Raw genomic sequence first — 26,859 nt, 5'->3', positions numbered from 1 at the left:
CCTTGCTGAGCATAAAACAAATTCATTCTCTGTCTCTGTCTGTCTGTGGAATCATGTTTGTCCTTTAATTTCGTCCGTGTGGTATACGTGTGGAAAATATTTTAATTTTCCGAAGCTGTAGTGCCTAATAAGTGTTTGTGTCTATATGGGTCAAAAATGTATTTGAAAATAGGATAGAACCAGGAGTTCCCTTTGTGCATGCGCGGATGTGTGGGGGTAGAGGTCGACTCGGGGCATGGGAGAGGCAGGAGTGTTTTGAATGTAGTGAGGAGGCTGGGAAAGCATGGAACCAGGAAATTGGCGTTCACGGCGGCCTAAGGATTAATATAGGCCTCATTTCATAATAGGAAGTGTTGTAACTGTTCCTGGTGGAGAGTGAGGGAACGTGATTTACGGGACCACCGTAATAGTGGTAAAATGAGTGAATAAGGGTAGGACCAGGTGACTGGCGCGTCACCATGGACTGTGTCCCAGGGAAAATTACCCTTGGTTTAATCATCACTCATCGGTCTCAGATCTTAATGGAGTGGCCTCCAATGTGTATAATAATTATGAGACATTAAACAGTCTTGTAAATCATAATGTAATCAGTGATAATAACACTAAGTTAAGGAATCGGTGAAGCGATATGAACTGCCATTCCCAGAGTGTGTGCACATGTTTACCTCGTTGTTCCTGTCCCGAGGATAGTGAAGGCTTTATGGAGTCACGACTTCTAAACCGGGACAAACTGACGGATACCTCGTCCTGCTGGAATAAGAACCGTGTCGGTGTAGCAGGACATCGAAATGAGATGGTGAATGGAGGAAATAAGGAGTATCAATCGCCCACAGTTAAGTAACCCTTCTAGTTATAGCAGACTGATACTGGCCAGTTAGGTATGTTGTAATTGGATAAGTAATGAGTGATCCAGCTACATCAAGTGACCACCAGAGAATATCTGGTAAGTGGTGAGATTATGTACAAGTGGTTTTCCTTGATGGATATATCCGTGTGTAACCTACCCCCCCCTTCATTCAGTTAAACTAATATGCAGTCCACAATTAATTAGTAGCGCCGTACTTGAGGGTGCTACCCAATTTATACTGGTCTCGGATAGATATGGATAAGATTGTGAGGGTCGAGGGGCCACCTGCAGTGACCAGAGGTGGTTAAGTTTTCTCACATGTCTACACGGGTGACTACGGTAAACAATATAGTTGTCTCCGAAGGAGATTACTCGTATGCATGTAATGTTGAGGTATGTACAAGTAATCACCCCTAAAAAATTTTCCATAATATGGTAAGATTGTCATAGCTATCTGTAGCAACCCGAGCACTAACTCATTCTGTGTACGTGATGAGGGTGCGCGATCTGACCAGTCCTTAACCCTTAATGTCTATTAGAAGACTGTGACAAACCGACAAACTTGAGACCCACCACAACACAGACGACCTCCCCTGAGATAATTCGAAGGCCACGGAACACCCACAATCTCTTCTGCTCGGCAAACAGATTGGGAAGCATTTGTCAATGATCTCGGTGCCCACACTCCACACAGCCGAGCATGGAGGAATATAAACAGAATTGAGTGCTCTGAGATCTGCCATAGTTTTGAGTAATTCGTTTGTAATATGTTCGTGCTATCTAGTGTTGAATATCCAGCACAAGGCCTTGTTTTGGATTCGTTGTAGTTTCTTTAGGTTCGATCTGGCCGTGAGGGAAAGCGCTAGGCCAAGAGCTTTGTAGAGATGTTAAGTCTGGGACTGAGACCCTAGTAATGTGTAGTCCGTCGAAAGAGTTTGAGAGACTTTAACATGTATGGGGATTATTTGTAATTGTGTAGGCATTTATTTAGGTTGATATCAAGGACAATTTTGATGTATTAGGGGCAAGTATCCGATGTTTTGAGCAATATAGTTGGTGGTGGATTGTTCTTGTAGTTCAAACAGGTGGTGGATTTGTTTGCATTCGTCTTGATGCCCCATTTGTCTCCGAGCAGTGATCCACTCTACTTTTTAGTGGAGTGAACTGAAATTAGTTACGTAATTGTGTCGAACTGGGTTTCTGGGAAGTCATTTGCATAGACTATATTATATAAAGTAAATGAGAGAACGGAGTCCTGGAGAACTGGATGCAGGGTTAAGTAGCCAGGGAGAGGATTCAGGAATCTGGCAGTTTGGGAAGATTAGTTGGTGTCATTGCCAGCCATTTGTCTGTAAGGCTGGACTGTAAGGCATGACTCCCCGGACTTTATCCAAGCTGAAGGTGTCCCCCAGGGATGTGTTCTGAGCACACTTTTTCTCCTTTCTATAAATGATTTGGCCTCTAAGTCTTCCATCAAATATTTGGTCATCACTATGTTGATGACTTCGCTATTGCCTGTGCAGGCGCTGACTGTCGCCTCATTACAGTTTCTCTCCAGCATGCGGTCGACCGTGTTTCCAATTGGGCCACCACACATGGGTTTAAATTTTCCAGTACCAAAACTCGCCAAATTACTTTCACTAGACGCTCTGTCATCTCCGATCATCCTTTGTACCTCAATGGCTCCCGTATTCCTGAACGTGATAGTCAGGTTTCTGGGCCTCCTCTTTGACCGTAGGTTATCCTGGAAACCTCACATTACCTCTCTGAAGGCAACTTGTCACAGCCGGCTGAACCTTCTTAAAACCCTTGCTCATCTTTCATGGGGAGCTGATTGTCGAACTCTCCTTCACCTACATTCCACCCTCATTTTATCGAAACTTGATTATGGTGACCAGATCTATTCAGCGGCCTCTCCTGCTACCCTCTCTAGCCTTAACCCCATTCATCACCAAGGATTACGTTTATGCCTTGGTGCTTTTCGTTCTTCCCGTTGAGAGCCTCTATGCAGAAGCGAACGTTCCATCCTTATCCGATCGCCATGATGCCCATTACCTTCGCTACTATGTACGCTCTCATGATCTCCACCATCCTTCCATTTATAGAATGGTCACTGATAATAGTAGACATTCTTTATTTGTTCGCCGCCCCTGTTTACTCCATCCCTTCTCTCTTCGCCTACATTTGCTCTCGTCTTCTCTTCAATTACCACCTTTCTATGTTCATGTAGCATCTCGCTTTTCCCTACCCCCCTGGGAAGTTGCAGCTGTTCAAGTCTGTTCTTTCTCTCTCCCTTACTTGAAAGCCCAGCTGTCTACGGTAGCTTCCTGCTCTCATTTTCTTGACCACTTCCACTCTCATTCTCATGCCATTGCAGTGTACACAGATGGCTCTAAGTCTTCTGACGGCGTAGGATTCACAGCAGTGTTTCCGGACAGCATCGTACAAGGGCATTTACTATCTTCGGCTAATATTTTTACTGCTGAATTGTATGCCATCCTTGCAGCACTTATCCGTATTGCATCTATGCCTGTGTCATCATTTGTGGTTCTCTGACTCCCTTAGTGCTTTACAGGCTATACAGAAATTTGATACACCTCTCCCCTTAGTCCTCCGTATCCAACTTTGCCTACACCGCATCTTTACCAAGTTGGGTCCCTGGTCATGTTGACGTACAGGGCAATGAACAGGCAGACACTGCTGCGCAGTCAGCAGTACATGACCTACCAGTTTCATATAGAGGTATTCCATTTACGGACTATTTTGCTGCAATAGCTACCCACCTTCACACCCGTTGGCAACAACGTTAGTCTACTATGCTCGGTAACAAACTTCAATCTATTAAACCGAGTATAGGTTACCGGCCGTCTTGTCACCAGTGTCGAGGTTGGGAGACTACTCTCTCCCGTCTTCGCATTGGCCATACTCGTCTTACTCGCGGATATCTCGTGGAGAGGCGCCCTGCTCCTCTGTGAGAATTGTCAGGTTCCATTATCAGTCAGCCACATTCTGTTAGACTGCCCACTTTTATTAATGAGCACGCAGAATTTACCTCCTTTGTCGTCTTCGCTCCACTGCTCTTTACCTTCCCTTCTCGCTGATGGACCCACCTTTCATCCGGACTCTCTTTGACTTTTTGACAACTGACTTGCTTCACAAACTCTGATACCTTCAGCCCTTTCTACTTCTGATACCCTCTACCCCCGCACTATCCCCTGCCCCGCTGTTTTCTGTAACCTACTGATCATCCCTCCCCCTTTCTGCTGCCCAATACCCTCGCTTCCTTCCCTGCCCTGCAGCGCTGTATAGCCCTTGTGGCTTAATGCTTCTTTTTAATTATAATAATGTAAGGCATGACCTCTGAGTCCATAATTTTTGGTTTCTGTAGCAATACACAAATAACCCGCACATAGAAGAGAGGAGCTTAGACGATGTTTCTGTCCGACTTGGACCATTTACAAAGTCAGTGTATTGTTCCAGTTACGGTGTTGTCTTTTTCTTATTTCTGTAGCAATATATTGTGGTGTACAGTCAAAATATTTTCTTACATATATAGAGGCCATTAGGTAGTCATTGTTTTCTGGAGCTGAATAGATGGAATTTAGCATCTTCTTGACCTGCAACTGTAGTGTGGGATTCATTACAATTGAAGCACATATCTTTAGTTAACGTGACTCAGGAAATCGTAATGACACGATTGCAAACAAACCATACCACAGGTGGGGTTTGAACCCGCGATCAGGAGTTTTGAGACTGATCGCGGGTTCAAACTCCACCCGTGGTATGGTTTATCTTTAGTAATATGTAGTCCGGTAGTGGTAGAGTACTGCCCATCTGGAGCGGGTCTGTCCCTGCTCAGTGTGGTCCTCTTTGATCTTCCCAAGTATATAGCGATGTCTGGCCTGCAGGGAAACAAGTGCTTTGGTGTTAATGCAAGTGATGAGTCTGAGGAGGGACTTGGTAGTAATAGTAGCGATGAGTATTGGTCATGATTATACATTATTAGTCATTGGAAAGCACTAAACCCATATGGATTATAACAGAAAAAGAGCAGCTTCACACGAGTCAGGCAATGCAAGGGAAGGGGTTAGCGGAGTTGGGGGTGTTAATGGTCAGTGATGCTTGGGGATAATTGAGGGTATAAAATTTAAATCTTGAGTTGGGGCAGTCAGTTTATCAAAATATTAGTGGATTTAAGATGGTATTTTCGGTAAGGATGAGAATGGTGGGGAGTCATACAGCACTTGGGAACAGATAATCTGATTCATTCAAAAGGGGGAAGGGTAGCTGTAATTCCTTGGATCAAAGTGCCTTCACTGGCATTGAAGGACCACAGCTCCACAGGTATGGTTAGGGTCATTGCATGGCCTCGGTTACTTCTGTCTGATGCAGTATGTGGCACCACAGCTTCAAGGTACCCTTTCAAAGAAGGGTGCCTTGAAGCTCTTGATTCAAAGAAATTTAAGCCATCTTTGCCTTCCTTAGGTTAAACCGGATTACCCAGCCTCTCAGGTCTTCCACGCACCTCATGGCTCTTAAAATTTCCCAATGTTATACAGTGTGTTGATTACTGCGTTCTATTAAGATTCATTAATTTTTAATGATCGAATTCTAACTGTTCTCGAGATAAAACAAATTGTGTACGAAAAATGAAACATTTAAATAGTATGTGTAGTTCCTTGATGCTGGTGAGGGGCTCTTGATCTAGGGAACTGGATTTGTGCTCCGGTTCCCTGAACTGAGCCTGAATACCTTCCATTCTCCCCCCCCCCCCACATGCGCTGTATAGTCCTACGGGTTTAGCGCTCCCCTGTGATTATAATAGTTTGTAATGTTTGTATTCTTTGTTTAAATGTACAGAGCAGTATAAATGGGATGTCACTACATTATGTACGATTTTGAAGTAGAGCTCAAATATAAACTGTGCTATTACTCCTATTAGAGATTCTCTACAGGAAATGCTTTTTTTTTTTTCTTTCCCAGGTGATGAAGCTTGGATGGTATACATCTGGGTGGCTATTGGCGTTTTCCTGTTGCTAGTGGTGGTGGTGGTGGTCTGGATGCTGGTCCACTACTGCAGTAAACAGAGCAATAGTTTCTATACCACTTACACTGCCTCCTCACCTATGAAGAAGAGTGAGAGTCCATCCTGCTTGCTCTCTCCAGAGTTATATACTCCTGGGAAGTTCACAGAGTTCTCTTCCCTCCATGTCTGATTGTTAACATGTTATGACTGATAATTCTTCCAGATACCCTTGAAAGATCGGGTATTGACTTGTTTGTGCTTTAATAAAGATGCTTGTCTATTTTAGGCTTTTAGAAATAGTCTTAATATGCATTCTTCTTTAAATTGAATATGGATAATGGATGGTCGATATGTACTGTTGTATAAATTGCCAGTATTTTAGGTAAATTGTTACTAATCAATTATTGCTTAAATCTCTTCTTTACCTTGGTGTATACCAGACATTACAAGCCATACACGAAGTAAAATAACCACCGAGTTTGTCATGAGAATTTTTCGCTTGCCTTTAACAGCTGCTCAGATGGTTGGTATTTTTTCTTTCACATTTAACCAATAGCAATATGACTTAAATAAAGGTTTTAACATTTTTTTATATACGAGTGTTCAACTTCTTATACCTTTGTTGTGATAGCCTACAAGGAGGGCTACAGGTAAGTAATTGCTAATAATTTTGTAACTAATCCATTTTTTTTTAAATACATTAAAGTTCAATGGCCTTAATTAAAAATCTGTAATGACTTACCATGGTAAATGTGGTGCTGAAGAAAAAAAACCTTGTATACAGTGGGAAAATTAATGCTGCAAAGGAATAGACAGACAGGTGTGTATCAGTGTATATTGTGAACTTTAATATATATTTTTTAGTGATAAGAATAGAGGTGTGTGCATTCTGTATCTTGTTAGGTGATTTTAACGCTCATCATCATCTTTCCCTTGTATGTTCATGTAGCATCTGCCTTTTCCCTTGGGAGGTTCCGACGGTTCGTGTCTGTTCTCCCCTAGTGCCGTGCACCAAAGTTCTCCTACCTACAGCTGCTTCTTGCTCTTTTCCTTGATCACTTCCGGTCACATGCTCATGCCGTCACTGTTTATACAGATACTTCTAAATCTTCTGATGGCGGTGTTCCCTAACGATGTTGTCTGAGGTTATTTGTTAGACTCGGCTAGTATTTTTACCGCCGAGTTGTATGCCATCCTCATAGCACTTCTCCATATTACATGTCTCCTTTGGCATTTATGATCATTTCGGATTCCCTCGGTGCTTTACAGGCCATTAAACAATTCAATTTCCCTCATCCCTTGGTCCTTCGTATTCAACTTAAGTTGTGCCGTGTAGCTAGCAAAAACAGATGTTTTCTGTTGGGTCCCTGGACACTTTGATGTGCTGGACAATGAACAGGTGGATGCTGCTGTACGGTCAGTGGTGTGTGATCTTTCGGTTTCCTATAGAGGTATTCTGTTCAGAGATTATTTTACCGTCATCTCTGCCCATCTTCATGGCCGTTGGCAACAAGAGTGGTTGGACATGCACCATAACAAATTGCACTCTATTAAACTGCTTTTGGGTTTGTAGCCACCTTTGCTGTACTAGGGAGACTGCACTCTCCCATCTCCGCATCTGCCATACTCGCCATGGGTTTCTCGTGGAAGGACACCCTATCCCTCTCTGTGAGGTTTGTCTGTTTCCTATTTCGGTTCTTCACTTTCTCGTGGACTGTCCAGTTTACCAGCAAGCTTGCAGGATTTACTTCCACCGACCCCGCCAACCACTCTTGCCTTATCTTCCCTTCTTGCAGACGGCCCTGCTGTTGACTTACGATCATTTTTTTACTTTTTGTCACCAACTGCTTTACTATACAAACTTTGGCACACAGCCCCTAACGTCCCTTCCAGACGACGGAGGAAAATTCTGCATGCTTGTTGATAGAACAGTCTAATAGAATATGGGAAATAGAAACTGGAACTAGGCAATTCTCACAAAGTGGAACATGATACGTATGAGTTAGACGAGTGTGTCCGATGCTAAGGTGAGAGAGGAGCCCTTAACTGATCTCATTTTGTGGGTTAGCCCTACACATACGTGTATGTACTTTGATTATGCTATAATCCGACTGTAATGTCTTTGATACTGTTATATTTCATAACAGATTATCATTATTAGTGAAGGTAAAATGTATTTTCCAGTCTTTCTGGCTCCCCTATTTGCTGGCTTAAGGTGAATTTGTAGCAGATTTAATAGCTCGTGTGTGTGAATTTTCATCTGAACTGCCTCCTGGGGTTAAGTCTTCTTAAATATTAGTTGCCACATTCCTCCATTTTAGGTGTATCAAGTTGAAATCGCCCAGCAACAAGATATTTGGGGCTGGGGTTGGAAGATTTTCCAGACAGTAGTCAGTTTTTGAAAGCTGTTCCTTGAACTGTTGGGAAGTTGTATCTGGTGGTTTGTATAAACCACAATGACAAGGTTTGGTTTTCAATCTTAACTGCCAAAACTTAAACTATATCATCTGTGATGTTTAGTAATTCTCAGCATGTGTGTATATGTATGTCGTGCCAAATAGGTAAAAACTGGTCCATTAGCAAGAACTCGTTTGTTATTCTATAATTTTCTCTTATACATTTAAAAATATACTTTTTAATTTGTTAATGTAAAAATTAATAATTTTGTACCAAAAGAACCTTAGAAAACTTGCCTAACCTTATTATAATAAGTGCAATTTAATTTAGCTTAATCCAACTAAATATATTTTAGACAAGTTTACAATTTAAACAAGCAATGAAATATATATTCTTTCGTTAGGTTCAGAATGATTTTTGTAAAATTATTGCATACATAAATTTTTGCTTGCCTTATTTGTCATAAAGAGCATTGCTATTTAAGACAAAATCTCAAGTTTTACCCATTCGGCACGATGTGTGCGTGCGTATGCATGCATACTCTAATTGTGGTTGCAAGGGTCGAGTTACAGCTCCTAGCCCTGCCTCTTTGATGGTCGCTATTAGGTCCATGCACGCCCTGCTCCAAGAGCCTTGCTAACTTCATCTTAAAGCCATGTAAGGATCCTGCCTCCATTATTTCACTCCTGATAACTAAGGCTGAATACTTCCTAACATCCCTCTGACTCAGATGAGTTGTTAACTTCTAGTTGTGTCCTCTTGTTCCCGTGTCCCATCTCTGAAACATTTTGGCCCTGTCCATCGTGTCAATTCCTTTCAGTATTTTACACATCATTATCATGTCCCACTATTTCCCCTGTCCCCAAGTGTTGTCAGGTTGAGTTTGCTTAACCTCCTGGTATGGCATACCCCTAATCTCTGGGACTAGCCTTGTTGAAAGCTTTTGCATTGTCTCCTATTTCCTGACATGTTAGACCAGGTGTGGGTTCTATATTGTTGCTGCATACTCCAATATGGGCCTAACATGCATGGTGTTGTGAACGCCTGACTCCTTACTTAGATGCACTATTCCAAGACTTGCCAGGCACCCATGTGCTGCAGTGGTTGGTTGGTGTGCACCTCAGGAGATGTGCTCAGTATATGCTCACCCCAAGGTCCTTTTCCTTGAGTGAGTTTTACAGCCTTTGACCCCCTAGCGTGTACTCCATTTGCTGTCTTTTGTCCATCCCCAAGCTTCATGACTTTGCACTTGGTGGGGTTAAACTCCAGGAGCTATTTGTTGGACCAGGCTTGCAGCCTGTCCAGATCCCTTTGTGGTAGATTTGCCTGATCCTCGTCCACTTGTATTCTCCTCGCTAGCTTTATTGTCTGCAAACAGGAACACCTCTGAATCCATCCCTTCCATCATGTCATTGCCCTAGTGGGATAAAGCTGGCTTGTTGAAAGATGATGTATCTTCTTTCAGCAAACTGGCTGTATCCCACCAAGGCAGGGTGGCCCTAAAGGTAAAACGAAGATTCTCCTTTTAAATTTAGTAATATCGGCAGAAGGGGTAACTAGCCCCTTGTTCCCGGCACGCATGGCTTAGAGGAAGAAATCTGTTACACTTCCCCATGGAAAAGAAGATACAGTAGGGCCCCACTTATACGGCAGGTTAGGTTCCAGGCTACCGCTGTAAAGCGGAAATCATAAAGTGGAACACTTTTTTTTTTCCCTTATAAATGCATACAAATGCTAGATAACAACTTTACACTAACATATTAAGTTAGCAATAGAACTAGGCAACAAAAAACAATAAAGTACAACACACACACACGGCACTCATTACTTACCTTAAAATATTTAGTTTTAATCTAGGGCGTGACAAGTCGTATTTATTGTAAGAAATCAAGTGTGGTATGTATGGTAGTCAGCCAGGCTACCATACCAGGCCATTCCACTCACATATATTCTATATTTAAGCATCCCAGAGCAATAAAATGCATATACAGTTCACTCATTACTTAATGTAGGGTCAGGAGCGAGTAAACGAGATAGAACGAGTAAATGAGAGAGAACATGAGTACATGAGAGGACAGGCACAGACTTATGTAAACAAACCAGGCGAACATAAGTTTAGTAAACAGTGTACATGTCCGGTTTGTGTACAAGTTGCATTGTGTAAAAGTTGTCTACATTGATACGGTACAATTAATAAAGAACACTCCCATTCTCGTGTAACACCATTTTTAGAAGAAATGACACTGAGTGAAGGCAGTAGAAATAAGTCTGACTTTTTTGGGTTATCCTAGGTTCTCTACACTTGTGCTGTTATGTATGATAATCTATGTAACTGTATTTGTGTATACCTGAATAAACTTACATACAAAAGGAATAATTTTCTACAGTTACCCCCAGTAACACATTTTCTCTTACGTTAGACTAGAGAAAATGTTATTCTTGCCATCACTTGTACAAGTTATCTGGCTACCACATCTCATATTTGTTTATTCTATTGTGGGGTGTATTTATCATTGTTATGCATCGTTTTTATTATATAATTTTGAAAAAATATCATAGATGGATTATTGAAAATATGTATATTAACGTAATATACGACATTTAATGACTATTATTATTACTAATATGACGTCTCGAGACACAAGACACTCTTATTGATTTTAATGTGTACCTGCATGCCAGCACAGTTTGTAAGTTTATTTAAGTACAGGTATACAGAAGTATAATTATCAGAGTATATATAAAATATGAAAACTTTTAAAAACCACTTGAAATTTGTTGTTTCCAGACATAATAAAGAGAGACTTAGTGCTTGGATCTGAGAATGTAAACAAACCGGGTGGGGCACGGTGACCGTATTAGAAAGTCAGGTGGGGGGACCCGTACAACGAGTTTTGGTCGTAATTTAAAATGACCGTATTAGCAGAACACTGTAAAGTGACACACTGTAAAGCGGGGCCCTACTGTATATATATACCTAGGTATGTGTGTGATGAATGGTATAAATACAAGGTATGATATAGCATGTAATGAAAGTAGTTTAAATTATGTATTGGTGGATAAAAGGTTGATGGGTCGGCTTCAGGATGTACACGTTTACAGAGGGGTAACGGATATATCGGATCATTATTTAGGTGTAGCTACAGTTAGAGTAAGAGGTAAATGGGACTAAAGGAATATGGCAACAGCAAGTAAGAGAGGTGAAAGTGTATACACTAAGGGATAAGGAAGTTAGGGTGAGATAAAAGCAACTATTGGCAGAAAGGTGCACTAGTGCAAGTATGGGTAGTTGGGGAGGATATGGGGTTGAAGTGGGATGGGATAGTTTTAAAAATGCAGTATCAGAATGTGGGGTAGAAGTTTGTGGTTATAAGAGGGTGGGTGCAGGAGGAAAGAAGAGTGATTAGTGGAATGAAGGGTGTGATAAAAGAGAAAAAGGTAGCTTAGAGCTTTTTACAAAGCAGAAGTGATATAAGAAGGGCAGAGTATATGGAGAGTAAAAGAAAGGTGAAGAGTGGTGAGAACATACAAAAGGAGAGCAAATGATTGATAGTGGGAGAGGCATTGTTAAAAAATTTTCCTGAAAATAAGAAAAAAAATTTTGGAGTGGGATAAAGTTAAAGCCTAGGGAATGCATGGATTTGTCAGTTAAAAACAGTAGGGAGGTTAGTTGATGAGTACCTGGAGGTATTTGGTAGATGGTGGGAATATTTTGAGGAACTATTAAATGTCAATGAAGAAAGGGAGACAGCAATTTCATGCACTGACCAGGGAGGTATAACATCTTTTAGGAATGAATAAGAGCAGGCGAGTGTGGGGAAGGTGTGTAAGGCGTTACGTAGAATGAAGGGGTAGAGCATCTGGAACTGACGGGATCATAACAGAAATGTTAAAAGCAGGGGAGGACAGTGTTGGAGTGGTTGGGAATTTTTATTTAATGAATGTATGAAAGAGGGGAAGGTACCTAGGGATTGGCAGAGAGCATATATAGTTCCTTTATATAAAGGGAAGGAGGACAAAAGAGATCATAAACTTATTCCCCTATAATTTTTATAGAGTATACCAGGTAAAGTGTATGGTAGGGTTATTATAAGAATTAGAGGTAAGACAGAGTAGGATTGCAGATGAACAAGGTTGTTTTAGTGGGTAGGGGATGTGTAGATAGTGTTTACACTGAAGCATATATGTAAACAGTATTTAGATTAAGGTATGAAAGTTTTCATAGAATTTATGGATTTGGAAGAGGCATATGACAGTGGATAGGGGAGCAATGTGGCAGATGTTGCCATTGTATGGAATAGGTAGTTAACTACTAAATGCTGTAAAGAGTTATGTGGATAGTGAGGCTGTTTAGGGTATATAGGAGAGAGGGAGACTACTTCCCAATAAAAGTAGATCTTAGACAGGGATGTGTAATGTCACCATAGTTGTTTATTATATTTATGGATGGGGTTGTAAAACAAGTAAATGCTAGGGTGTTGGGGAGGGGGGTGGGATTAAATTATGGGAAATCAAGTACAAAATGGTAGTTGACAGTTACTTTTTGCTGATGAAACGGTGCTTTTGGGAAAGTTTAAAGAAAAGTTGCCAAGGTTAGTGGATGAGTTTTGGAGGGTGTGTAAAGGTTGAAGTGAACATAGATAAGAGTCAGGTGATGAGGGTATCAAATGATTTAAAGAAAAATTGGATATCACATTGGAGAGAGGAAGTATGGAAGAAGTGAACATTTTTCAGATATTTGGGAGTTGACTTGTCAGCAAATGGGTTTATGAAAGATGAGGTTAACTATAGAATTGATGAAAAAAAAGGTAAGTGGTGTGTTGAGGTATCTGGAGAGACAAAACATTATCCATGGAGGCAAAGGGAATGTATGAAGATAGTGGTACCAACACACTTATATGGGTGTGAAGCTTGGGCTGTAAATGCTGCGGTGAGGAGGCAGTGGAGATGTCGTGTCTAAGAGCAATGTGTGGTGTAAATATGCAGAGAATTTGGAGTGGAAATTAGGTGGTGGTGTGGAGTTACTCAAGTTACTGAAAGTATTAGAGGTCTGCAGAGGGGTTGTTGAGGTAGTTTGGTCATTTAGCAAGAATGACTTGGAGAGCGTATAAATCTATAGGGGAAGGAAGGCGGGGTAGGGGTCATCTTCAAAAAGGTTCGAGGAAGGGGGTAAAGGAGGTTTTGTGGGCAAGGGGCTTGGACTTCCAGCAAGCATGCACGAGTGTGTTAGATAGGAGTGAATGGAGACGAATGGTTTATAGGACCTGACGAGCTGTTGGAGTTTGAGCAGGGTAATATTTTGTGGAGGGATTTAGGGAAACTGGTTAGCCGGACTCGAGTCCTGGAAATCAAAAGTACAATGCCTGCACTTCAAAGGAGGGATTTGGGATATAGGTAGTTTGGAGGGACTTCTGAACTGTTGTATCTGAGTGCCTCTGCAAAGACAGTGATTATGTATGAGTGATGGTGAAAGTGTTGAATTATGAAAGTTTTTTTTTTTCTTTCTTTTTGAAATACATTATATATATATATATATATATATATATATATATATATATATATATATATATATATATATATATATATATATATATATATATATATATATATATATATATATATATATATATATATATATATATATATATATATATATATATATGTATTTCAAAAAGAAAGAAAAAAAAAAACTTTCATAATTCAACACTTTCACCATCACTCATACATAATCACTGTCTTTGGTAGGGGAAGTGGAATATTCAAACGGCTTCAGGAAGAAATCCAAATATTCTTCCTTGAAGTCTTTTTATGCACTTCTCCGAGGCAATGGGTCCCACAATTTACACCAGAGGTGGACCCCATCCTATATATATATATATATATATATATATATATATATATATAATTTATATTTTGAGGTTTTGTGAGAGGGGCTTGGACTTCCAGCGGGCATGCGTGAGCGCGTTTGGATTATTATTATTATTACAATCAAGGGGGAAGCGCTAAACCCGGAGGATTATACAGCGCCTGGGGGGGGGGGGGGATGTGGAAGGCATTCAGGCTTAATTTGGGGAACTGGAGCACAGATCCAATTCCCTAAATCAAGAGCCCCTCACCAACATCAAGGAACCTTCCTTGAGGGGAGCGCGTTTGGAGACAAATGGTTTTTAATACTTGACGTGCTGTTGGAGTGTAAGCAAAGTAACATTTATGAAGGGATTCAAGGAAACCGGCAGGCCGGACTTAGAGCAGTACAGTGCCTGTACTCTGAAGGAGGGGTGTTAATGTTGCAGTTTAAAAACTGTAGTGTAAAGCACCCTTCTGGCAAGACAGTGATGGAGTGAATGATGGTGAAAGTTTTTCTTTTTCAGACCACCCTGCCTTGGTGGGAATTGGCCAGTGTGTTAATAAAAAAAAAAAATACATACACACACCTTGATAGACAGCAACACCAAGGGATGTGCTACCATCCTGTCAAGTGAGTGTGAAATAGAAACCTGTAATTGTTTTACATGATGGCAGGATTGCTGGTGTCTTTTTTTTTTTTTTTTTTTTTGTCGTAAACATGCAACATTTCAGGTATGTCTTGCTACTTCTACTTACCCTTCGGTCACACTACACAGGCGTGGACAAGCATATATATACACACATCACTCTGGGTTTTCTTCTATTTTGTTGTTAGTTTTTGTTCTTATTTCCTTTTACCTCCATGGGAAAGTGGAACAGAATTCTTCCTCTGTAAGCCATGCATGTTGTAAAAGGTGACTAACATGCCAGGAGCAAGGGGCAATTACCCCCTTCTCCTGTATACATTACTTAAAGAGAAACTTTCATTTTTCTTTAGGTCGCCCTGCCTCAGTGGGATATGACCGGTGTGATGAAAAAAAACAAATATATGACAAAGGTAACAATTCAGGCAATGAAAGATTGGAAGGAGGGAGCATGGAAGTGAATATGTTCAAACATCAGGGAGTGGATCTGTCAATGGAAGGGTATATGAAAGACGAGCCGAACCAAATAACTGATGAGGGGGAAACAGGTGGGCGAGGCATCTGTGGAGATGCATTGTTTTCCATGGATACAAAAAGGGAAATGTATGAGAGTACATTGGTTAGGAAATAGAATGACCTTGACAAAAGTGGTGTAGGCAGGCTCCATACATAATTTTAAGAGCAGATACAATAGAGGCCCATGAAGCTGAGGAGTGAATCTGGCAAGCAGTAAGTTGAGAAGCAGGGGCTGGAGGCAAGACTTGACCCCTACAACAACATACAGGCGAGCACACCATATCAATGTACATGTACTTTGAACTTATACAGAGTAAATGATTATTTCATCGTACATCACCCTTGTGTGTTTAACAGTTACAATTATAATAATAATCATCATTTGTGCATTATGCACTAGCAAAAGTGATAAAGCTAAGAGTTTTAATATACAGTGGACCCCCGGATAACGATATTTTTTCATTCCAGAAGTATGTTCAGGTGCCAGTACTGACCGAATTTGTGTGTGGCTTAGCGCTTCTTTTTGATTATAATAATAATAATGACCGAATTTGTTCCCATAAGGAATATTGTGAAGTAGATTAGTCCATTTCAGACCCCCAAACAAACACGTACAAACGCACTTACATAAATACACTTGCATAACTGGTCGCATTGGAAGGTGATCGTTAAGCGGGGGTCCACTGTATAACTGAGCCAAATTATAATGCATCAGCCTTTAAAAAAAAAAAAAAAAAAAACTTGCTCATGTTGAGCACAAACTGTTTATACCAAGAGTTGTAGGTGAAAATAAAGGACAATACAGCAATACAAAATAAATATTAGAATATAAGCACAATTACTCTATTGCATACTAACATTTATCCTAATCTTTTTGGTATACTGATAAAATGTCAAATTCAACACTAGCATTTTTGGTAATAATTACTTTCATTTAGCTGTGTAATCTTCTCATCTACTATCACTGATTGTGACTTATTCAATAAGTACAATATTGTTTACGTTACCTTACTTCGGTGTTAAGAAATGTCTTGTGTAATTTGCTTCTAATTAAACACCAGAGCCCATTATCTACTGTAGTGAATGTGAAACACTTTTGTAGATAAGACAATCAGGCATATCCCTCTAATAAACAGCAGTGGTCTGTTTTAAGGTGCCTGTGAAAATTTTTGCTTCTCATCTTCAATGCCTACATTCTGTATCTCTTTCAGTAGTTTAACTTATAGTTCTTGTACAACAGGAATTAATAAGTCGACATACAAATATAAAGATTTTTTCATGCACAACATATTTAGCTGAAATTCCCTTCAAATATTTACATTTATGAAAAAATCTTCTGAAATGTACTGTCAAAACCTAATTAAACTTTAAAAAATAATTATTTTACTTAGTAGTTTTACTAAAATGATCAATGGACAGTAAAATGCATCATTAAACTCATAATTTAAAAAAAAATTATTTAGAAATTGAAAACTAAAGAAAAAATGTAAGGCACAAAACAGAGCACGACTGTGACAATCTTCATGAAAAGATGATGAATTGTCAGCCTGTAATGTCACTACTTTACTGTGTCTCAACTTGCTACTGACAATTCATCAAAGAAGCTATGTTAAACACTTGTGCACAAAACTCAGATCAATCAAGTCAGTGATAATATTTCAAGTGTAAACTTAGCATGAACTGCCTTAGCATGATGAAATTACTACAAGTACAGGCAATGTCAATGCCTTGTCTTGGCTACCACAAACGATCTCAAACCCTTCGAAACCATGACCATTATGTTCACTAAGTTTTAGAAAGTGACAAGAAGTATTTTTGGGATGGATTATAACAATATATCAAATCACAAATTCAAGCATTTACTACATTGGGCTTATTACAGTTAATTATCATGAGATCCTTGCTAACAAGCCGAGGTGAGAATAGCCGACACTGAACAGCAGACCCAAGTATTATAGAAGGGCTACTCAACCATACAACCACCTACTCAACAGTAAAATCTCCACTCAAAATCACAAATACTTAATTGCTACACTGAGAGACATAACTATAACAGTGGCATTCTTGTAATGCATTTCATTATATACAGTTTGCTGCCTATGCAATGCCTTCACATCAGTTATCACAGAAAGACATAAGCTAATGGTGACAACATAAAACAACAACTGGCCATTGTCAGCCTACTTACCACTACCTGCCAGAACAACAAAAATGTATTTATATCACTTATACTTTCATGAAAAATATTTTCTTGGAAAACATTTATGCAGATTGGCACCAACATCCAAATTGCTTTCACACATTTCAATTAGCTATAAAACCAGCCATTTTTACTTGTACAGACACTAGGGTGACTAATGTTCTGTGCATTCACACAAGTCATCCACTCGCCAGGTAGTGTTGCATTTTGTTGCCTGTATTTGCACTTTCTCAAGCAATCACTTTGAAAGGCATACATATTCTCATCGAGTGCTGCTAATATTATATTAGCACACTGGGAAAAGAAATATTTTCCTGGATTCTCTTTAAAAAGTCAGTCTGGGATTTAAGTTTTTGTAAGCATTTGGTATCATGCATAATTTGCACTCTGAAATCACTTTTTAATAAAGATACACTCCACACAGAGTACTACTCAAGACTATTGTATATGACTTTATCCTTAATTCACTGTAAAAATCCCTTTGAAGGAGTAATAAACAAACTGGTTTTAATTCACATTTCTTCCTAATATAACTGTTCTATAATTACAGCATATTTTATGAGAGTCCTCGGAAGTTGAGTACAATCAATCTTACAGATTTTCATTAAGCAAGGGTTTTAAAATCTCTATTACTTAAACCTGAGTCTATAATCATAATAAATTTTTTAAGAATTAATTAAGATGGAAGCCCTTCTCCCGTGTGGCTGCAAGAAGCCTCTCTTTCATTATGCTCTCGGAGGAATAATCAGGCATCTTCAGGTAATGGACACAAGTGTTTACAGATGGATACGAACCATCTCCTGCATCAACCTACGGAAAACCAGAAAATTCTATTTAAAACAACTCGAAAGTTATTACACATACAACTTTTGATAGAAATACCATTACATCTATTTTTTTCCTAAAAATGCTAAATTCAGCATTACTTGGTTTATTACACTTTTATCTTATTCTTTCTTGTTTACTTCCATTCTGTTCTGCTCCAGTAAAATTCTGCTACTGGCCATCTCAGAATATTTTCAGCATTAAATGCAAGCATTGTTTAAGAAAGTGGCAGACTTTTAAGGGTGCTGCAGTAAAAATTACCAGATGAAAAAACTGACAAAGGTACTATTACTTCTCTTGTATACAGTAAGTACTTTCATGGGTGTATCAAATCAATTATTGTATAACATTTTTTTTACTACACTGGCCATTTCCCACCAAATTATTATTATAATCAAAAAGAAGCGCTAAGCCACAAGGGCTATACAGCGCTGCAGGGTAGGGAAGGAAGCGAGGGTATGGATGGCAGAAGGGAGGAGGGATGATCAGTAGGTTACAGAAAACAGCGGGGCAGGGGATAGTACGGGGGTAGAGGGTAGCAAGAGATTGAAGTAGAAAGGGCTGAAGGTATCAGAATTTGTGAAGTCAGTCAGTTGTTGTCAAAAAGGCAATGAGAGAGACCGGATGAAAGGTAGGTCCATCAGCGAGAAGGGAAGGTAGAGAGAGCAGCGGAGCGAAGACGACGATGGAGGTAAATTCTGCGGGCTCGGTAAAGTGGGCAGACCAACAGAATGTGGCTGACTGATAATGGAGCTTGGCAATTCTCAGAGAGGAGCAGGGTGCCTCTCCATGAGATATCAATGAGTAAGACGAGTATGGCCAATGCGAAGACGGGAGAGAATAGTCTCCCAACCTCGACACTGGTGATAAGAAGACGGCCAGTAACCTATACTTGGTTTAATAGATTGAAGTTTGTTGCCGAGCATAGTAGACCAACGGTGTTGCCAACGGGTGTGAAGATATTGCAGCAAAATAATCCGTAAATGGAATACCTCTATATGAAACTGGTAGGTCATGTACTGCTGACCGCGCAGCAGTGTCTGCCTGTTCATTGCCCTGTACGTCAAGATGACCAGGGACCCAACAAAAAACTATCTTTATGCTTGGTAAAGATGCGGCATAGCCAAAGTTGGATACGGAGGACTAAGGGGTGAGGCGTATCAAATTTCTGTATAGCCTGTAAAGCACTAAGGGAGTCTGAGACAACCACAAATGCCATACGGATAAGTGCTGCAAGGATGGCATACAATTCAGCAGTAAAAATATTAGCCGAAGATAGTAAATGCCTTCGTACGACGCTGTCCGGAAACACTGCTGCGAATCCTACGCCGTCAAAGACTTAGAGCCATCTGTGTACACAGCAATGGCATGAGAATGAGAGTGAAAGTGGTCAAGAAAAAGAGAGCGGGAAGCGACCGTAGACAGTTGGGCTTTCGAGTGAGAGAGAAAGAACAGACTCGAACAGCTGGAACTTCCCAGGGGAGTAGGGAAAAGTGAGATGCTATATGAACATAGAAAGGTGGTAATTGAAGAGAAGACAAGAGCGAATGAAGGCGAAGAGAGAAGGGACGGAGTAAACGGGCGGCGAACAAATAATGTCTACTAATATCAGTGACCATTCTATAAATGGACGGATTGCAGAGATCATGAGAGTGTACATAGTAGCGAAGGCAATGGGCATCACGGTGATCGGATAAGGATGGAACGTTCGCTTCTGCATAGAGGCTCTCGACAGGGGAAGAGCGAAAAGCACCAAGGCATAAACGTAATCCTTGGTGATGAATGGGGTTAAGGCTAGAGAGAGTAGCAGGAGATGCCGCTGAATAGATCTGGTCACCATAATCAAGTTTCGATAAAATAAGGGTGGAATGTAGGCGAAGGAGGGTTCGATGATCAGCTCCCCATGAAAGATGAGCAAGGGTTTTAAGAAGGTTCAGCAGGCTGTGACAAGTTGCCTTCAGAGAGGTAATGTGAGGTTTCCAGGATAACCTACGATCAAAGAGGAGCCCAGAAACTTAACTGTCATGTTCAGGGATACGGGAGCCATAGAGGTACAAAGGATGATCGGAGATGACAAGAGCGTCTAGTGAAAGTAATTTGGTGGGTTTTAGTACTGGAAAATTTAAACCCACATGTGGTGGACCAATTGGAAACACGGTCGACTGCATGCTGGAGAGAAACTGTAAAGAGGTGACAGTCAGCGCCTGCACAGGCAATAGCGAAGTCATCAACAAAGTGATGACCAAATATTTGATGGAAGACTAGAGGCCAAATCATTAATAGCAAGGAGAAAAAGTGTTGTGCTCAGAACACATCCCTGGGGGATACCTTCAGCTTGGATAAAGTCCGGGGAGAGCACATTATTAACCCGAACACGGAAATGCCTGTCAGTTAAAAAGTTCTTAAGGAAGGATGGTAGATTGCCTCGAAGGCCTAAGGAGTGGGCTTGGGCTAAAATATTATACCTCCAAGTTGTGTCATATGCCTTCTCAAGGTCAAAAAATATGGCAATAACTGAGTGGTTATTCCCAAAGGTATTACGAACATACGTATCCAAGCGTAGTAAGGGGTCTATGGTAGAACGTCCCTTACGAAAGCCATATTGACGAGTGGAGAGACTGTTGTGTGTCTCTAAATACCACACTAAACGTCTATTTACTAGGCGTTCCATCACTTTGCAAACTGCACTGGTAAGAGCAATTGGACGATAGTGGGAGGTTTCATGTCCCGTAGTGCCCGGTTTGCGGAAAGGGAGAACAATGGCGGATTTCCACAGCTGTGGAAGAACTCCTTGTGACCAAATAAGTTTGTAAAGGCGTAATAGGACTGCAAGGGCTGACTGATGTAAATGTTGTAGCATACGAATATGAATGTCGTCGGGCCCAGCTGCCGATGATCGGCAAGCTGAGAGTGTTGCCTCCAGTTCTTGAAGTGTAAAAGGCACATTATACTGTTCTTCTCTGAGAGAAGAAAAGTCCAAGGGTGCTAACTCTCTGGCAGACTTTGAGGAAAGAAATGAGGGGCATAGATGGAGTCTCTGAGAAATATGGACCAGATGATTGCCAATTTCATTGGCAACATCTAGTGGGTTTGCTATTTCAACACCGGCAACCCACAGAACAGGAGCCGGGTCAGGAGAATATTTACCACTCAGTTTTCGTACTTTTTTCCAGACTGCACTCATAGAGGAAGCAGAGGTGATGGTGGAGACATAATCTCGCCAGCAAGTGCATTTAGCGTCACGGATGACACGGGGAGCGATCGCACGCTTCTGCTTAAAATCAATAAGTCTCTCTGTGGTTCTATTGTACCAGTACCTGCCCCATGCAGCGCGTTTCAAACGTACTGCACAAGCACAAGCAGGAGACCACCAAGGCACGCATTTCTGAGAATGCCTGCCCGAAGTTTGGGGTATAGAATGAGAAGCTGCGGTTAAAACGGAGGACGAGAAGAGGTGTAAAAGCTCATCGATGGAGGAACCTCTCTAAAAACAGTTAGGTGTGAGTAAAGGTTCCAATGTGCCTGATCAAATTGCCAGCGTGGGATGCGAAGCGGTGGTGAATATGAAGGGGAAGTAAGAATGATTGGGAAATGATCGCTGTCATGTAAGTCCGGGAGAACAGACCAAGTGAAGTCTAATGCGGCGGAGGAAGAGCAGACTGAGAGATCGATGCAAGTGTGTGTGTGTGTGTGTGAGTCCGAGGATCAAAATGGGTGTGAGTACCTGTATTTAAAACATGGAGGGGGTGGGTGGCAAGAAAAGCCTCTAACTGAATGCCACGGGAATCACAGTGAGACCCCCCCAGAGGAAATGATGGGCATTAAAATCGCCAAGTAACAAAAGCGGGCAATATCCAGGATAGATAATGCCCGAGAAGGAGAGAGATATAAAGAACAGAGCGTATACCACCTATGCAAGTGGATACGGGTTGCTGTGTAATGCAGCAAAGTATGAACAAATAGCTGATGGTACGGAATATCAGTGTGTAGAAGAAGGGCACTTTCATTAAAGGTCCCATCAGGAAAAGGATCTGAAGAACGCAATAAATTATAGCCTGAGATGGGAGAGAGAACAGCAGAGTGTAATTTTGGTTCCTGTAAGCAAACACAAACAGGGGAAAACTGGGAGAGTAACATCTGAAGCTCACCCCGATTACCCGAGGCCGCGTATATTCCACTGTAAATAGGCCATGATTGGCAATGATAAAGATACCTGAAATCCGCAGGTAAGGGTTCCTACGGACTAGAGGGGTTAGAAAAGTCCACATGCTGAGGCAGTGGAAAACGTTCAAGCAGTGAAGGAACGGTGCGCTGTGAAGAAAGGAGTTGCGCAGATGGAGCAGAGGAGAGAGAAGGAGTGGAGGGTGGATCAGTGTCCATTGATGGTTTGGTCTCTGCAATATATTCAGAGATTGCTTCAAGTGTTTCGGAATTCAGAGACGTCGTATGGGAGACAATATTGGAAATGGTAGGGGGAGGATGAGTAAAGATTGGAACTGTATTGGACTCTACCAAGGTAGGGGGGGGCGAAAGGGTGGAGGGAACTGGAGAAGCATGGAAGGGGACAGAAGAGGCAGAAACCTGGGAGGGAACAGGGAAGGAAGGTACAGTACGAGGAGGAGGGTGAACCTCTACACTTGTAACAGAGCCAGTGAGAGGGGGAGAACCAGGTACAGAGACAGGGAAGGTAAAATGAGGAGGTGGAAGATGGGTAGGAGGTGTTAACGGACCTTTTTTTGACTTTTGAGAAGTAGAGGGACGATTGGGAGGAGGTGTCATACGAGATCTCGTCGCTACTGAGGCTTGTGAGAGAGAACACGAAGAAGCGAGATCAGACTGAGGCGTTGAAGTAGAGATGTCTGAGCCGAGGACAGCAAAAGAATTAGATACAGGAGTGACTATGGGAGAGGTAACCACAGAGGTGGGTGCAGAAGATGGGATACCAGAAGTGGGGGGACGTTTTGAAACACGGGAATAAGAAACACGAGGTAGTCTCCCTTGAAGGCGGAGATGAGAAACTGCCATGGCATAAGGGAGACCTTCTGCCTCTTTGAGGTAACGGATTTCCCGCTCGTTTAAGTAGACTTGACAACGGCGAGAGTACGAAGGGCGAGCCTCATGACAATTAAGGCAAGAGGGAGGTCGATTGCAAGACGTATTAGAATGGTCATCGGCACCACAGACTGGGCATTCGGCGATAGATCTGCAATATTTCGCTGGATGGCCAAATCGCCAGCAATTTCTACACTGTTACGGTGTAGGGATCACCTTTCGAACTTGTAACCAATGTCCTGCTACATAAACTGAGGATGGGAGTTCACAGCTGTCAAAAGTTAAACGAGCCACATTGCTAGGGTATTGTCTCCGCCCGCGGGCAGGAAGAACATAAGTGTTTACCTTGAGGATTGGGAGATTTTGGAGTTCCAGCTGTTCAAGAATGTCAGTGCCACATGTCTGGAAATTTTGTTGAACTATGGTATGGTGCAGAATGACGGTACCACTACAAGAATTGAGGGAATGATGTTTTTCAATAGTGACAGGAACAGTATCGATATGGGAAAGACGAGAAAGCTCATGAGCCTGGGTAGCATTCTGTACGGTGATGATGCGCGTACCGCTCTTAAGAGCATGAAAAGAAATATCTTTACTAACATGGCGTAGGAGTGCCTTGCCAATACTGTGGTCAGAAAGATAGGCAGTAGAGGAAGTCGGTCGTAAAGTGGAGAATTTAGTCCATTGTGCAGTCTGAAACTGAGTGTGGAAAGGTAGTGAAGGACGTGTCGATCTTTTCTGATAAGAACGAGAAGGTGGAGAAGTATCATCAGCAGGTAATTGTCGTTGGCATTTAGGCGTGGGACCAGAGTTGGTCCGACGTGGAACGGGTAGGCGATTCGAAAATTGCCGCACCGTAGAGGGAGGGGCCGGAAGCATAGTCAGAGGAGAGCGAAGGTCAGATAAATCGAAGGAGTCAGTCGAGGCCTCAGTACCTGAAGCGGGTGAGGAAACAGCACCAGCAAGAGGTACAGAGGCATGAGGTGTGTCCGAAGAGTGGTCCAAAGACGAGGCGGGGTCAGAACGGGGTGTGGTATCAAGAAGGGGCCCGGGGGTAGCAGGTTCATGGACTAGGGCTGCCATGGTTAGGTTACTTCTTTCTTTTTGTTTTTAAGAAAAAAAAAGAAAGAAGAAAAGAAAATAAAAATAAAAAAAAGAATAAAAAAAGGGGGGACTGGGGAGGGATAGCTCCTAGGAGGAATGAAAGGGCCAGAAATCTCCCTCCGCGCCAAAGAGGACCTCAGCACCGCAAGTAGCGCAGATGCAGCATGGAACCCGTGCCATACCCTACCCATCATGTCAGTAAACCGGCAATCCGGGATAGCAACCTCACATCTGCCGAGCTACCTCGGTGGACAAAAGAGAGGGCGGCCGGAAATCTGCCACAAAGCATACCTCCTTCGGCCACCACCCCCAGAATCCGAAAGGTGGCTTCCAGAGATACACCCGTCGCCCGAGAGACACCCAAAGCCACCCTCCGGGATACCGGAGAGGGATCGGGACATCCCCCAGGCAATCCAGATTCCACGGCAAACTACGCCACTGCCAAGAACCTCAACGGAATGGGATGGACCCTGGTACCCGTTCCCCTACCTAGGAACTAGCGTGCCTGTGGGGATAAAAAAAAAAAAAAAAAAAAGGGGGGGGGGGGCAAAAGGGCGGGGTGGGGAGGAGGAGGAGGAAAGGAAAAAGGGAAGGATGGGATAGGGAATGGGGGATTGGGGGGTAATTAGGTTCGGTCTGAGGAAGGAGACCGACAGGTCTAATTCCTCAGACCAAGAGCCTCTTCACCACGTCAATGAGCCCCCCTTGAAGAGGATTTCCCACCAAAGTAAGGTAATTCAGAGGGAAACTTAATCATTGTTCCTTCAAAAGCTGTTCATAATTTGTATTAAAAAATGATACTACAACCTCAGTAAGGTACAAATCTACAAGAATGCTTAAATGAAATATTTACTCTTACCTTGCGTACTACAGTAAGGCGAGGATGAAGATTAGCAAGGCCACCAGGTGGCAATGACGAACAACCAGTGGTGAACTGTAGAAATGCTTTTCGTTCTTCTGCTGTCAATCCTACAAGTATGTTTACGAGTCTCAAGAACCCAGGAGAGTCTCGAGTATATCCTAACTTAGGCTCAGTGTATGCTAGAATATCTTCACGTGTCCATATAGGAGCTTGGTCACCACACAACATGAGTCTCAGTTCATCTGGGCTAAATGCTCCCAATTTCTTCAAGGGAAACACCTGACAGAATCCTGATCGGAAAGCTTCAAGTTGCCTTCTAATACCTACTTCTAAGGCCCAGCTAAGAGTAAAGTCAATATAATCCTCCACATTAGTAAGAGTCACTTCTTGATCAGCTCCGCCTGTTCGTAGTTCAATTGCTGTATATCCCAAGTGTCTGGAGGGAGCAGCATACTGCATGGTGAGACAAAGATCTTCTAATCTAACTGCTGGCTGTTCTGCTCCCTGGTTATCAGGAGTTGAGGGAAGGGCCAAATTATGAAGTTGCAAACGCCTGTCTTCCTCCGAGAGGATTGTGTCATTGAGGATCTGCTGCTTAATAGCTGACAGAGATTTCAGCTGCTGCATGAAAGCTCCTCGCTCAGGGTCTACCTCACAAAGATCTTCCAATGTTAGCAGCCCACTGAACCTGATGGAAAATATTTATTAGATTCTATATCATACTGTAAATCATTTCAGAGGGTGGAAAAATATTAGGGAATTATTATTCTTTTATCATCATCATCAGCCGTCGCAGCGGCAGCCTGTTTGTTGAAAAAAAATGTACAGTGGACCCTCAACCAGCGATTGCATCGATTAACGATAAATCTGACTAGCGATTCATTTAAACGCAAAAATTTTGCCTCGACTAGCGCTTAAAAACCCGACCAGCGCTTTTCGTTCCGTACCATACACGTCCACTTTGGCCTGAGCGCGCCTCACTTGTCCCTTTGGTGCCAGTGTTTACAAGCCAGCCAGCCACCGCGGTCGCTTCCAAACATACAACTGGAACATTTCATATTATCACAGCCTTTTTAGTGATTGCACCTGCAAAATAAGTCACCATGGGCCCCAAGAAAGCTTCTAGTGCCAACCCTACAGCAAAAAGGGTGAGAATTACTATGGAGATGAAGAAAGAGATCATTGATAAATATGAAAGTGGAGTGCGTATCTCTGAGCTGGTCAGGTTGTATAATAAACCCCAATCAACCATCGCTACTATTGTGGGCAAGAAAACAGCAATCAAGGAAGCTGTTCTTGCCAAAGGTGCAACTATGTTTTCGAAACTGAGATTGCAAGTGATAGAAGATGTTGAGAGACTTTTATTGGTGTGGATAAACGAGAAACAGACAGCAGGAGACAGCATCTCTCAAGCGATCATATGTGAAAAGGCTAGGAAGTTGCATGACGATTTAATTAAAAAAATGCCAGCAACTAGTGATGTGAGTGAATTTAAGGCCAGCAAAGCTTGGTTTGAGAGATTTAAGAAGCGTAGTGGCA

At 41.9% G+C, this 26,859-nt stretch overlaps 2 protein-coding genes and 1 long non-coding RNA gene across 14 annotated transcripts in view; 2 read left to right on the top strand and 1 right to left on the bottom strand.

Moving 5' to 3' along the window:
* LOC128692044 (uncharacterized) overlaps positions 1–6,465 on the top strand; it is a 63,884-nt gene extending 57,419 nt beyond the window's left edge. For both annotated transcript variants that reach the window (XM_070079826.1, XM_070079822.1), the window contains exon 5: positions 5,831–6,465. In XM_070079826.1, coding sequence (XP_069935927.1) covers positions 5,831–6,063 — 233 coding nt within the window. In that variant the 3' untranslated portion in view covers positions 6,064–6,465. The remainder of the gene's footprint in view (positions 1–5,830) is intronic.
* Positions 6,466–14,020: 7,555 nt separating this feature from the next.
* LOC138851149 (uncharacterized) lies at positions 14,021–16,563 on the top strand. The gene is made up of 2 exons (XR_011391017.1): positions 14,021–14,225; positions 14,411–16,563. It is a non-coding gene; the product is annotated as an uncharacterized lncRNA (long non-coding RNA).
* Positions 16,080–26,859, bottom strand: part of Ufd4 (ubiquitin fusion-degradation 4-like) — a 660,794-nt gene continuing 650,014 nt past the window's right edge. For all 11 annotated transcript variants that reach the window (XM_070079782.1, XM_070079788.1, XM_070079746.1 and 8 more), the window contains 2 exons: positions 25,318–26,008; positions 16,080–18,287 (listed from right to left, as the gene is read on the bottom strand). In XM_070079782.1, the coding sequence (XP_069935883.1) occupies positions 18,150–18,287; positions 25,318–26,008 (829 nt within the window). In that variant the 3' untranslated portion in view covers positions 16,080–18,149. The remainder of the gene's footprint in view (positions 18,288–25,317; positions 26,009–26,859) is intronic.

This window comes from Cherax quadricarinatus, chromosome 6 (genome assembly GCF_038502225.1).
Source record: "Cherax quadricarinatus isolate ZL_2023a chromosome 6, ASM3850222v1, whole genome shotgun sequence".
Lineage (NCBI taxonomy): Eukaryota > Metazoa > Arthropoda > Malacostraca > Decapoda > Parastacidae > Cherax > Cherax quadricarinatus.
Note: the sequence above shows the minus strand (reverse complement) of the source record. Positions and strands in the feature narration are given on the sequence as shown.